At 41.8% G+C, this 14,585-nt stretch overlaps 1 protein-coding gene across 1 annotated transcript in view; it reads right to left on the minus strand.

Annotated features, from left to right (window-relative positions):
* Positions 1–13,048, minus strand: part of STX17 (syntaxin 17) — a 40,453-nt gene extending 27,405 nt beyond the window's left edge. The window contains exons 1-3 of the mRNA XM_082479910.1: positions 12,982–13,048; positions 7,727–7,809; positions 6,221–6,402 (exon numbers count right to left, since the gene is read on the minus strand). Coding sequence (XP_082336036.1) covers positions 6,221–6,343 — 123 coding nt within the window. The 5' untranslated portion in view covers positions 6,344–6,402; positions 7,727–7,809; positions 12,982–13,048. The remainder of the gene's footprint in view (positions 1–6,220; positions 6,403–7,726; positions 7,810–12,981) is intronic.
* Between the last annotated feature and the right edge of the window lie 1,537 nt (positions 13,049–14,585).

Below are 14,585 nucleotides of genomic sequence, written 5' to 3' on the forward strand. Positions count from 1 at the left end.
GTGTTTCACACAACATCCTTTAACTTTGGCACAGTCACAGGAAACGAAATTAAAACTGAGAGCAACAGAGAAAACGATGCCATGTCTTGGAGTACTTTTTTTTAATTATTTTTAAGGATTGTTGCCTATTACCAACAAAGTTTAGGGCAGCACGCCAAAAATCTCCACCTTCCTGTAGTACCATGACAATTGTTTTCATCTAACAGAGGCTAACAGAAAGTTGTAACTCTTTTGGATAAGCATGCGATCCATTCCCTGTTTTGGAGTGAAAGGCCATCCAATCCATGGAACGTCCTTTAGAAAACATGAACTCTTTGGGGAAAACATGGAAAGATAAAAACTGGCATGAGTACTGATTTCTTAGGGATGTAATTTTTAAGTCTTCAGAAACTGTCATATGGAAAGTTGGACTCTCAAACAGTTGAGAAGCAATGACCATGGATTTATGGTAGCCACTTCCTCTGGAAAGGTGTACTCAAGGTCAAATTTCATTATATATTGATTTTATAGTTTCTTCAAATAGTGATTTAGTAGATTAATTGTTCACACTATCTCTGGAACCTAAGGTTTAAATCAATATTCATGAAATGAGGTTAGAGATATTGGCTTCATCATAAGTAAATAATGTTGCTGCTCTAAGCAATTTGACATAATTAGTGATTTTTGCTTAAAAGTAGCCTGTAAAGTAAACAGGACCAGAGTCTACAAAATTATCCCTTTACCTCTAGGGATGTTTGGTTTACATGGCTGAAAGTTAATTTTACAAAAAGTATTTCAGAGAAAACCATTTAAGCTGCTGATGCTGACAGCTCATCAAAGTACTGTAACACATTCATTATGGCTAAAATGCATTTAAAAGGTATAAAATACAAATTATCACAGAAGCATTTCAACCAAACTATTGCTCGTGTTCTGATAATCTAAAACTATCTAGTGACAGATTTCAAATTCCAATTTGCCATATTTTTTTCTCACCTTCTCATAAATCTATCAATAGAGTAAACTTCAGAATATTTACAGTTCTTAGAGCCAGAAAAGTATTTAAAAAAAAAAGAAAAGAAAAGAAAAGAGAAACTTGCCAGTTTTAAGAACATTTTAAGGAATCTGGCATTTAGGGACTATTTTTGTATTCAGATGTATTACTTCCCGTAAATGTTTACGTCACATTTTTTGTCAATACACAGAAGTTCTGAAGTCTTCCGTACTGCTAAATACCTTATGGTGTAGTTACCAATTGCTTATTTAAAGGTTTTATCTATAGTTACTTGTTTCTAATAATTCTATTAATTACTAATTCAAATATCAAATCTGCCAGGATTTATACTATCTAGGGATGCAGAAATTTTTAACAGTATTCTGAAACCAGAAAGACAAATCTATACTAAATGTTGCTACCACTTCTTGCTTTCATAAAAGTGTTGTTCTAGAGGAAGTGCAATTAGCACTTTAAGAACTATGTTTACAATTATTTAAGGATTTTTCTGATATGCAAATTTTATTATGTTGACTGAACAGCTGATCCACACTGATACCATCAACAACCTGAAAATCTCAAGAAATGTCCAAGCCAGATACAATAAAGGGGCCAATAAAGATTTCAGTTGACCAACACATGGCTGAATTAAATGGAATGTATTTCACTCTCTCCCTGACACCACGGTAACACTATCTGTCTAGATACAGCATAATTATTCTCTGTCTAAACACGTAAAAGATTTTCAGCAGGGTCAACCAGTAACTGGCTACCTCTCCTCACTGACCAGGTTCTGCAAAATGCAGTACTTACCAGTGTGAGAGATGATCTTGGGAAGTACTACACAGGGTAATAACTGATCATGTCTCTCTTTCTCGTTGCAACACCCAATGCATTTTGAAGCTTCTTGATAGGGTTTTTATATATCCTAAATGAAGTGGGGTTTACATATATGGACAGTACTTAGCAAATAATCTGTTTAGCTGTACAAAGTAGTACTATTAAAAAACAATAATCAGGCAGCGTAAGAGTTATGCCCATCCCCTCTATCCTCTCTCCCTAATTACTACCTTAACACATACCAAGAGCTTATCTTTACCTTCAGAGTGCAACAAAACCATTTGTGTAACACTCATTTGCCCCGCTGATCCCTTCCCATTCTGTCTGGTAGGTCAGCTCCCCCCTGCCCTCAACAGACAACCTTTTCCAGTGACCACCCATTTGCTCCTTTGAGGCAAGGCTATAGTTTTTATGCCACCCTTTTGTGGGTATTTATTAACTGCACCCCTTCTGAATGCCTTCTTCAAGACTGAAGAATAGTACACCTCACTGCTCCACACTCATTGATGCTGTTGATATGTGAGATGACAGTGAGGTGGATTGAGAGTTGGCTGCGGGACAGCACTCAGAGGGTTGTGATCAGCGGCACAGAGTCTAGCTGGAGGCCTGTAACCAGTGGTGTCCCCCAGGGGTCAATACTTGGTCCAATTTTGTTTAATATATTCATTAATGACCTGGATGAGGGGACAGAGTGTATCCTCAGCCAGTTTGCTGATGATACCAAACTGGGTGGGGTGGCTGACACCCCAGAGGGCCGTGCTACTATCCAGCGTGACCTGGACAGGCTGGAGAGCTGGGCAGAGAAGAACCTAATGAGGTTCAAGAAAAGCAAGTGCAAGGTCCTGCACCTGGGGAGGAAGAATGGTAGACACCAGTATAGGTTAGGGGCGGACCTGCTGGGAAGTAGCTCGGAGGAGAAGGATCTGGGGGTTGTGGTAGACAGTAAATTATCCACGGCCCAGCAATGCGCCCTTGTTCCCAAAAAGGCCAATGGAATCCTGGGCTGCATAGGGAAGAGTGTGGCCAGTAGGTCGAGGGAGGTCATTCTCCCCCTCTACTCTGCACTGGTGAGGCCACAACTGGAATACTGTGTCCAGTTTTGGGCTCCCCAGTTCAAGAAGGACAGGGAACTGCTGGAGAGAGTCCAGCAACGAGCAACTAAGATGATTAAGGGATTGGAGCATCTCCCTTTTGAGGAAAGGCTGAGAGAGCTGGGACTCTTTAGCCTGGAGAAGAGAAGGCTGAGGGGAGACCTTATTATGGCGTACAAGTATCTAAAGGGTGGGTTGAAGGAGGATGGAGCCTGGATCTTTTCAATGGTTCCAAGTAACAGGACGAGGGGTAATGGGCACAAGTTAGAACATAGGAAGTTCTGTTCAAATACACGGAAAAACTTCTTTAAGGTGAGGGTGACAGAGCACTGGAACAGGCTGCCCAGGGAGGTTGTGGAGTCCCCTTCTCTGGAGATTTTCAAGACCCGCCTGGATGCAGTCCTGAGTAATGTGCTCTGGGCAATCCTGCTTTAGCAGGGGAGTTGGACTAGATGATCTCTAGAGGTCCCTTCCAACTCTGAAAATTCCATGATTCTGTGATATTAACTGGAGTCATGCACTGAAGGTATATTTTTTAATGCAATTTTAACATAAGCCAACTGTGGGCCAAAAACTACCTTTCTGCCATGAAGAAATCCCTCTTGGTGGACCGGGACAAATGCATGTTGCTTTCATGCGCAGTTGTGCAACTTCCGGTTAGAGAATGAAGGGAACAACCGAGATACCAAGACTGCCTCTATTTGAATGAAACAGCTTGCATGGAAAAGCTATTATTACGATGCTCTCCTCTAGGCACCTCTGAATACTGTCCTATTCTGCATTATTCTTCACCGGTCACTCCTAACTAGCTCTATGGCCACTGCTACGTATGGGCCATGCACACCGAGAGATGTACACACTGATCACTGGAGGCTGTATACCTCTCCAGGGCAGTTTAACAGTTGAGGCTCCTTGCTCCACCATCATCTCACCCAAGAGTAAGGCTAATACTGACTCCTCTGTACTCTGGCTATAATGCAAAGTAACTCAATTAATTGTTATTCATGGGAGAAGCTGGAGAACAGAAAACTGCTCCTGACCACTACAGTATGGGGCTGCTGCAAACCGGCTGATTCCAATGCAAAAAAATGCTGAATCAGCTAGCACCTAGGTTATGTAATGAATTATACAAATATGGAATAACAAAGAGTAAACAACATGCTGTGACTGAAAAAAAATAGCTTGTCTCATTCAGAAGTTACTGCTTCAGGCAAATATTATACTAATACACTTTTCAGTTTATGAATATTGCAGTTCATATCCTTATTGTGTCCTTATTACACTCTCACCAGGAAAGAATCGAACTATTATCTCCCATCACTAGTCCCAGCAGCCCCAGGTCTTGCTCTGTCCTAGTTTTAATCCCATCCCATGGTCAGCCACCATTTCTGCACTTTCACCTTCTATCTGAGGTACTTCTTCACAAGCTGCCCCCACCCAATTCTTTATCTTGTATTTACATGTGCCAAGACCTTCCTCTTGCACACAAGTAAGGGAAAGTAAGAGGATGAGAATGTGGGAATCATCTCCCTGTTTTCATTTTCAGATTCAGAACCGATCAAATTAGCAACTCCAAGAATGAGCTTTGGTAATTTCTAAGCACAGGAGTGTGTCCAGTGTTGGGTAAATCTTTAGCAATCTTCAGCTGGTGGACTTTAACCAGTGTCCAGTGAGTACCTGCAAACCACTTTCTTTTTCAAAATCATACCTCTTGGCTAAAACATGGCAGGTATTTAGAAGCTTAGTATAATGTACAGTTCGAACAAAGACCACCCCACAAAAATCTCAAAATTCTAACACGTCACTGCTTTGAAAAGAAATTATCACTAAACTATCAATCACTACCACTTAAACTAAGTAAGTTATTTTAGTAAGAAATGTTATCACTTGAACAACATATTATTTCCTGACTATGTTCTCAGAAACAACTACATGGACTTATTTTCCCTCCTCCCCCATCCCAAAAGTACTCAAGGCAGAAACCTAGCATGGAAAATTTCATCCAAAAGGTGACTCACTTGGTAAAGTTACAGTAAAGTTATACTAAAGTTGTGAAAAAGTGGCAACAGCAAAATACAAAATAGTTTCAACATTAACATTATACACACCCTTCAGACCACACCTTTCAGGAAATCAAAATCACATTCACATATTTTCTTCCCATTTATTCATTCCTTTCCAAGGTGTTAAAAAATGTAGATAATTGTCCTACACCACCCAGACACACATATACACTTGATTTTATAAATCATGAACAAGCCTAGTGAAATTAATACTATGTATGATTTTTCAGAAGTATGTACAGAACTTCACAGAACTACAGACACTGTCACTGATTTTTCTGTGGTGGTAAGTATAATCTTTTCTACACAAATATGTCTTTTATCAGTCATTTTAAAAATTCCATCACAATGTTGGTATTATGACTATAAGCATATTTCCTGAGTCACTCGCTTCCTTTTTTTTAGTGGTGTCACCTGTTTTACAGTAAATCTCTTACCACTTTCCTCAACAAACCAATTTCTCTGTTTCCACAGGCTATAGTTATAATAATAAACAGAGACTGAGAACATTTCAAGTCTGAAATCTGGTCATCTGTGCTGTTAAATTGTTAGAACTGTCCTTGGCACGGTTTTGGCCATGCCAAATAGCTCTCTCGCCTAAAGAATTCCCAAGAATAGTTAAGGAGTTATAAACACAGAAGAGAGGCTATTGCCAACTAGCAGTGTGGATGCAGCCACCCTGTTTTGCAGAATATTAGGGTTTAATAATACAGATATAGGCCATTTCATGCTGACAACTGTCCTGGGCACAGTTATTTTACCAGTACAGGCACTGCAACAGTGTATGGAAGAATTTAACTTGACACTAATTTTTCCTGGAAGCATATTCAGTTTCACTATCAAGTGTGAGCTAACGTCAACATGCTGGAATTTTAATACAATTCTTTTTTTATTTACTTAAATAATTTCTCTCACCTCAGTTTAAAAATATATATAGAAAAAGACAGGTATAAACAATAAGTTATTCAGAATAATTGGCAGGTAACAACCGTGACTTAAAAATAAAGCAAGACTATTAGGCTGCTTTCCTTACGACAACTTTTTAACACAAAACACTAGTGTTGATTGACTAATTCCCACTAATAAAGGCCTTTGTACACACTGAATGACCAGGAAACACAGAAGTTTCATTTTTAGCAAAATTTGAATTTAAACATTTAATAATCAATTTTCCATTGAAACCTCTACATAATCTTCCAGCATGACTGCTTCTATACTGAAAAAAGAACTGTTAGTAAAATATGAACACTAACCTTCTCAATATTTATCTGGTGTTTTCTTAACCTCTCCAAATCTGTTGGAATTGCCACTTTAACGAATTTCTGAATAGCAGGTTCAATTCGTCGGAGTTTAACTTTTTCATCATCTTCAGACATCCTAAAAGCAGCTTTCAAGTCAATACTTGCCCGCTATACCTTCACCAAGGTAGAAACCCCTACAAAACAAAGAGTTACAGGCTTAAAAAAAAAGTGGTAATTTAGAATCACTTTTTAAAAGAAAGCAAAATAAGGTAAATCAGTCTTTCTAATAATCATGTATATTCCAAAACCATATTTGAGCATTATTAACTACTTAAAATCTGGATACTCTATTTGCATTTAAATGTATGATTTCCATTTATTTGCAGGCTTTGGAGATCATTTTTCATAGATAAAACTTACCACTAACAAAAAAAATAACTAAATAATTAAGGCAGATGCAAACATGCTTTGCAGCATAATGACAGATTGAAGCCTTTGAAAAAACCTTCCAATTAGATGCTTTGCTTGATCAGAGTTCAAGTTTTGCCAATTTACATTCTGAATCATCTTAAAAACTGTAAAACACATCCTGAAAAGACACAAAATAAAACTAAATTAGGAAGTCCTTTTCCTAGAAAGATTAAGAGCCCCTGAATGAAGACCAGGACTCAAAATTGCATTTGTCCCCTACTGAAAATTACTAAGGCACCAGCTAGCAAGGGTTTTAAACAGGTTGCTGAAATATTTGCAGGACCAGTAGGTACATAAGCAGCCTGAATTCTGATCCCTACACACACATAAAACATAACTTTGAAGTTTCACTTCTCTAAAAGAAAGATATGTAGAACTGTATGTAACAGCATTTATCTACAGAGCATATGAGTAATATAAAGCAATTCCATTATGCTGAATGCACAAGGGGCAAGAAAAAATTACTGAGATAACTTTGTAGTTTTAATGCTGTACAACAGAGGTTATTTAAATGAGATTTTCTTTCTGTATACTCCTTTTTTAACAAAAACAGGAAGTTGAAGTAGAATTGCAGACATGTATGAGAAAGTTTTGTCACAGATGTCAGTAAAAGGACACAAGACACAGGCTGACTTGGTTATACGAAAGTTCCTGTACTACAATAGTAACTGCATCACAAGGCTTTTCCCAATTTTCCTCTTCCAGTAACCAAACTAATTTAAAATAATTAAACTAGCATAATCCTCAATCCTCCTGGTTCGGATGAGGCACAGCAGAATGTAACAGGTTAAAAAAAACCCTATTTTTCACACAGTCAAACATATTATTAACAGTGAAATTAGATATTATTTCTCTCACATCTAACTATGGTGTGAAAGTACGGAGAGAAAGCATTGAGGGTTTCCTGAGACCTGTGATCCCTGCAGGCAGAGAGAAGGTGAAGGCAGACACTAGATGATGGCACGGGGCCTTCAACTCAACTACTCAAAGTTCGGTCACAGCCCTCACTTGCAGGCTGCAAGGAGGGTATCCACGAATCTCCCTCACCTTCAAAGAAGCCAAGTGGTACGCATCTTCCATCAGGCCAGTAAGAAAGCTGAAAGTGCTTCTGGCGAAGGAAAGGTGGGTTTCTAGAGGAAAACAGTCCCAGATTACTCACCTTTTACAACACAGCTGCAAATAAAACAATGTTGTGTTTTTGTGAAGAACAAAATGCTAACAGAAGACTCTCCTCCTTTATCTATCCCACCTGACAAAGAAACTGAAAACTGTGGAAAACCCAGTGTTTACTGAGAGTAAACCAAGCTAGGAGAAGCCAATCTTTAAGGTTTCACTGATACACCTTTTCCTTTTTCAGAACCTCAGAAGGAAATTATTTCACCAACTGACTTCACAGTCATCCCTACTTTGCAGTCATTGCTAAATGATCCCCACTTCAAATTAGAGACCTACTATCAAGCAGTCTTACAAATCCCCTTCTAACCCAAACCATTTCATATTAATAGTTCTTTGTCCAAATCATCAAATAAACATGCAGTGGATGGCCTTGCATTTTTCAGGATGTAAAAACAACTTTAATCCTTTTGTGTTGATTTACTCTTTCCACCACTGTAAAAATAGTAGCTTAAACACAAAACGATAAGAAAATACTTTGGTTCTTCTATTCATATCTCACAGTTGAAGTCCATTTTGAGCCTAGAACAGATTTTTTTTTTTTTTGCAATGAGCAAAAGATGAAAAGCATCATACTCCAAACTGCAGTGCTTCCTCTTCGAAAACACATTTAATTTCTTGACAGTTTATACACTAATTCATGAGTTTATGAGCTAGAATTAATTAAAAACTGGTTCCTTAAAGATATTTAGTAGTCATGTCATGCTTTTCTTTCATACTGAATCATCTCGAAGAAGCGATGACACAAATTCCTCAAACTTATCGCATGAGAACTCACAGAAACCCACGGTCTATTCTGTCTTAGAACAAATATAGCAGAAACTAAGCTATCCACCGTAATTTTGTCCTTAACCTTTAAGGACATCTGGGGATTAATAAGAGTCAAAATTGACTGTTTAGATGATTTATAAACTGGACAACTGTGAAAGCAGAGTTAATGTAACCAACGGTCGTATGTCTTGCGTAGGTCATCTGAATAAGCAGCAATTTTAAATTCAAAGATTTGGCTGCATACAGGGCTCTGGATAGTCATTTTCTTCTCCTTAAAAATTCCCAGACAGTAAACTAGCTTTCACTACAGTGTCTACGAGTCTCTTTAAGGCACTGCTGCCTAAAATTTGCTGCACACTAAGGGTGAGAAACCAAGAAAGAAATATAAAAACTCTTCACATTCTCATTGGGTCTCCTGCTTAACATTCTCTCAAAGAATATAGTAGGTTTTGTAACAAAAATTCTAAGCCATAAATTACCAATAAGAAAATATGCAAGGTCTTACTTTTTTTCATGTTTGTATAACATGGTAAATGAAATTATGATTGCAAGTTTTTGTGATGACTGTATCTTCATTCCAGATGCAATTTCAAGGAAATCTAAGGTTTCTTGCATATTTTATTGGGTTTGTGTTTTCCCAAGCATAACTTTAACAATTAGTTTCTAAAGCTATAATGCCCGTTTTTTTGAGTAATCACAGAATAACAGAACAGTTTAGGTTGGGAGGGATTTTCATACACCATCCAGCACAAGTGGAATTAGATGTGGCTGCACAGGCCCTTCTCCAGTCAAGTTCTAACACCTCCACAGATGGATGCTCCACACACTCACTAGACACCTCCTTTCGGTGTTTTACCATTGTCCAGGTTAAAAACAAAACTAAGAAAACAAAACCAAAACAAACGTCCTTGTAGCTAAACAAGCCTGTGTCCATTGCCTATCATCGCATTGTCACACACATCCAAGAAAAGCCTGGCTGTATATGTTCCCACCTACAGCAGTGAGAACTCCCCTTCCTTCACCTTCTTTTAAGGCTGAACAAATCCACCTCTTTGTTTCTCCTGGAACATCATATGCTCCAGCCCCCTCACCACCGTGCTAGTCTCACAAGTGCCTAACAGAGGGCAAGAGTCACTCCCTTGGCTTGCTGTCCCTTAGCTTCATTTACTAATACAGCCCACAATCTGGTTGTCCTTTACTGCAACAGTGCGCTCAGACTTGTATTCAGCACCTGGTCCGCCACAACACACAGGTCCTTTTCTGCAAGGCTGCTCTCCGTTAAGCCTTCCCACAGCCTCCTCTGCTCCTCAGGCTACTCCATCCCACATGCAGGGCTTTCCTGTTGCCTTTGCTGGAATTTATGAGGTTCCTGTCAGCCCATTTCTCCATCCCGTCAAGATCCCTCTGAGTAGCAACCCTGTCCAGCCTATCAGCCACTCTCCTTAGGCAAGTTAAAAACACTGCTCTCAACTTCAGCTTTTTAAGAAGACAATTTTGCCTCTGTCCATGGAGCTGAATTGCAGTCAGCAATCATACACGAATCTGCTGAAGTTCTGAACCCTCTCTCAGAGGCTGCCATTCAGACACCACACAGTCACGTGATCTTCCTTTTCTCACCTTTTCTCTACAGGACTGCCACTTGAACAAGGGCTTGGGCATCCTTCCTACAGGCATTTATCAAGTTCTAAGCACAACAAAATCTCGAGTTCTCTGAGACTGGAATGCTCAGCTCTGATTCTCTAAAATAAAATGAAGTTTGAGCAAAAAAGCCCATGAGAATTCCATATCAATAAATCAGTAATTAAAAAAGTTAGATAAAACCATTTGTAATTAACTGTCCTTTATTATATTCACTGTGCAAGATATTTTGATAAACAAAGAAATTACAGAATCTTGTCTTTTCAAATGCTGATGCTACAAGCCTGTTAGGGGTTATCTTCTAAGTAAAATATTTTCAATTTAACATTTAAAATTCATGCACCAAAATTCAATTATATTTCAGTGACAGAAATAACACTTATCCAGAAGTGATCAAGACCCAGATGCAGAATAATTTTCAGTCAACTGTGTTAACAAAAAAGCAGACATATCCAAAGCATACTGTAGCAGCATTATCAAAGTATTAAATGGCGACAAAAATTATATATATGTCCCTTCTTAATATTTATGTTTTCTGGAGATTGGCACCAAACTGAAACTGTAATTGTGAAGTAAAATTAGCATAAAAGAATACCATTAACTTGATACCTGCACTTAATATGAAAATCATCTATGATTCTTACTACCAAAGATGGGGAAAAATTCTTATCCAGTTTGCTCGCCTATGTCCTTGAAATTATTTAAGTGTATCTTCCATAAAGGATTAGTCCACACGCTCCTGTTTGTAAGCATCAGAGCAAAAGAACCTGAGGAGTTCCGCTGCTTTGATCTTTGCTTTACCAAATAAACGGGTATGTAAAGTAAACAAAATTTTTCAAAACCAGATCAATTCCTCTTCCAGCTTTCGAAGGTCCAACCAGCATATGCTATCTTATTTCACTGTTTAAATCAAGTAATTGTAAGGGGTAAAAGTATCTTAAGGCATCCAATTCCAAACAGTGAAAGCATGAACGTAATTCTGATACTAACACAAAATCTCCACATAGTTTGTGGCAGCACATTGAAAGCATAAAGTCACATAGCTGCAGCCAATCAGAAGTAAAATTCTTCCTATGCACGGTAACAAACTTGTAACTCGTATTATAAATTTCAGTAAATGCTCTTAATACACATCAAATGTAATGCTCATGAACTTCTGTTAAACTGCCTACTGTTCTCCATTCAAATACAGTAGGAAAAACGCAGGATAAACTTGAAGAATTCTGCTTGCCCGGGCAAATGCAATGTAACACTCCTATTTGATTTTAATTCACTTACATTACTTTAGACGACCACTGCCACTAGAAAAAGTACTTCCAGTATAGATGCCTTGTTTTTAAGGGTTGTAAGGCCAAAAAGCTTTAATTTTTCTCAATGTAAATAAAATAAATTAGAATACTGATGCTAGAATGCAGAGACTTACAACAGCTTCCTCACTAAGGTGACCTGAAAAACTTGTTCTTAGAGTAGTAGTGGCCCCAAAATTACAGTGACAAAGAGTATTTATTAAATGCTCACTTGGCTGAGGTGTGTAGTTAGTGAGGAACACGCTCCTGTGGCGGGCTGCAGCCAAATTGCACTTTGGGTCTGAATTACACCTTTCTCCTTTGGCTGTAAAAGGAACCAAAGGAAAATAGCTTTGTTGCTAGGCTGAAATAAGGCACTGTCACCAGCCCCCGTGTGTTCGCAAAGTGACATGAAAGTACTTAGTGGGATGGAGAGCCACGCGAGCGGGATCTCCCACACAACAACCAGAATGGGCAGCTGTATACACAACAGGCTGTGGCTCCGAACAGAGCTGTGCGCTTGTGGATCACCCGGCGAGACAAACCTGATCCAGACAAGGCAAGGGCACACGACTGCCTTTTGAGAAACCAGAGCAGATGACAGGCATTTCGCACTGCTTTTAGACATTTTAAGCCAGCGGCAGAAGGGCAGAAAATACCTAATGACTAACATCCCAACATCTTTTGAGACACGCGGAACCGGTGGAGCGACTCTGTGGTGGACCAACACCTGCAATACGTGGCCACAGCCCAGTTCAACCTGCAATCAGAGCCCCAATACTGATTAATATTGACTATTTTTCTGTGCCCCTGGTCTCACCCCAGCAACCCAGAGGCCGCGGAGTTCTACCCTTCCTGCACCTCACCCCTGACAAGCACGGGCTGTATGCATAGATCAGAAGCATATAGAAATAATATAGAAAGACTTTATGTCCTGTACCAGGGCTACAAGTAGACTACCATAGTTTCTCGCCTCCCCCGAATCCAAGCCGGTGTAACAAGCTGTGCCTCGGCAGGCAGACAGCCTGTGCCCCCCCCCCCTCCCTCCCTCCCCGACCCAGCCACCCCCGCCGAGGACCTCCGGGCCCAGCTGCTCCTGGGGGCACCAGCACGGCTGGGCCACCCCCAACAATCCGGACGCCGGTGGGGTGGGAAACCGCCCTCACCCGAGGAAAGGGGGGAGAGCGGGACGAACCTTCACCCTCCCACCCCACCCCACCGGCGGTGCCAGCCAGCCCCGGTCTGGGGGAAAGGGGCGGCCGAGGGCCGCGGGCCTGCCAGCGGCAGCCGGGCCCGGCCGCGGCCCGCAAGGCCCCGGTGAGCGGGCGGCGGCCCCACCGCGGCCCTCGCTGAGGGGCAGGAACGGGGTGTAGGGGAGTCGGGGATGGATGGGGGGGGGGACCCGGCGCTCCGCTCCCCGCCGCGGGCTCCTACCGGCCGGCCACGTCTGCAAGAACCAAGCCCGGGGCACCCGCCAGGCCCCGGCTCCGTCTTCCTCTCGCCCGCCCGCCGCGAGAAGCGAAAGCGAAAGCAGCGGGGCCGCCCTCGGTGGGGGGTGGGGGACCGTCAGCCGCCCACCACCCCGCTTGCCGCCCTGCCAGCGCCGTGCCCCGAGGCAGCCGCTGCCCCTTCCCTCCGCTCCCCGCTGATTCCTGCCGGCCCAGGCCGGGCACCGATATCCCCCTCACGGCTCCCGCCCGCGGCCCCTCACCGTGTGGCGGCTGTGGCCGGGACGGGGACGGCGGCGTCCCGGGACAGTGGGCGGGAGGCGGTGCACGCACACACACACAGAGACACCCCCGAGACGTTTTTCCTCATGGTTATTTCCTTCCGTAGCTCTCGGAGCGGGGCGGGAAGGGGGCTGGGACGGAGGAGGAGGAGGAGAAGAAAAAGAAGGAGAAGGAGAAGCAGAAGCTGCCCTGGTTGGGGAGGGGGAGGGTACCGGGCGTCTGGGGTAAGGGCTCATGGGGAGAGAAAAGTTAAACTTCTAAAAGAGAGCCAAAAGTTCCCGCCATCGTTTTAAGAACTTGTCTCAAATCCCCCACGACCGACATTTTTACTTGCCTTGACCCGTAATTTAGGTTAAGGCCACATTGCCAGGTGGGACGCTGGGGGTGCAGAGCATCCATCTGTAGGGGACAAACGCCGACCCGGCCGTGCCAGCGAGGCCCCTCTCTCCCCTCACTGACCTTCACTGCTGCTCACAGCAGTATTGCCCACTAACAAGTATTTCTGAGCTGTATTTTGGAAATAAGCGTAACCCGTCGGCGCCTGACACTGACCCTTCTCTCCCAGGGCCGCAGCCTCCGGCTGGCAGAGCTCCTGCCCCACCGGCAGCTGTAGGACACGGCAGAGCAAAACCTCCCAGGCCAGCCTGGTATTGCTTCTGGTCTCTACCAGAGGTGAAAAAACTCTCTGGCCACCTGGCAATTATCTGTAGGGCAACTTTGGCACGCCGCTATTAAAATAGAACATTTTTTTTTAACTGAACTCATCAGCATTAATAGGACACACTTAAGATCTCCCAAGTATCAAAGGCGAATTTAAGTTGATTTTGATGTTCTGAACAACATTTACGTTATCTGTCCCACCTGTCTGGCATTCCATGCCCTTTTGGCTGGTTCCAATCTGATGGGGAGGAAGTCATTACATTCTTACAAGTTTTGTAGAAATTGACCATCGTTGACGAAATACACCTGAATCTGTTTCCTCAGCAAAGGATCAAATAAGCCAGCTCTTACACGTTCTTCTTATCAGCAGTCAGCCAGACAACCAGTGTAAATGTATTAGCTATCCACATTGCATATACATAATTCCAGACTGCTAGATAGGATTTTCATAGGGCAAATGGAGTAGAAATTGTAGTTTTTGTAATTAAGGTTATTTAGGGACTAAAGGATCCAAATCCACAGGGTCCAGTGTCTTCACTAGTTCTATTGCTCACAAGACAGCTGCTGGAATGACAACAGAGCACTGGGGAATGCCAGAGTACCAAAAAAAAAAAAAGCAGCTTACACTAAACATGTTTTAAAAGTGTA

The sequence above is a fragment of the Vanellus vanellus genome (assembly GCF_965231255.1).
Source record: "Vanellus vanellus genome assembly, chromosome: 2".
Lineage (NCBI taxonomy): Eukaryota > Metazoa > Chordata > Aves > Charadriiformes > Charadriidae > Vanellus > Vanellus vanellus.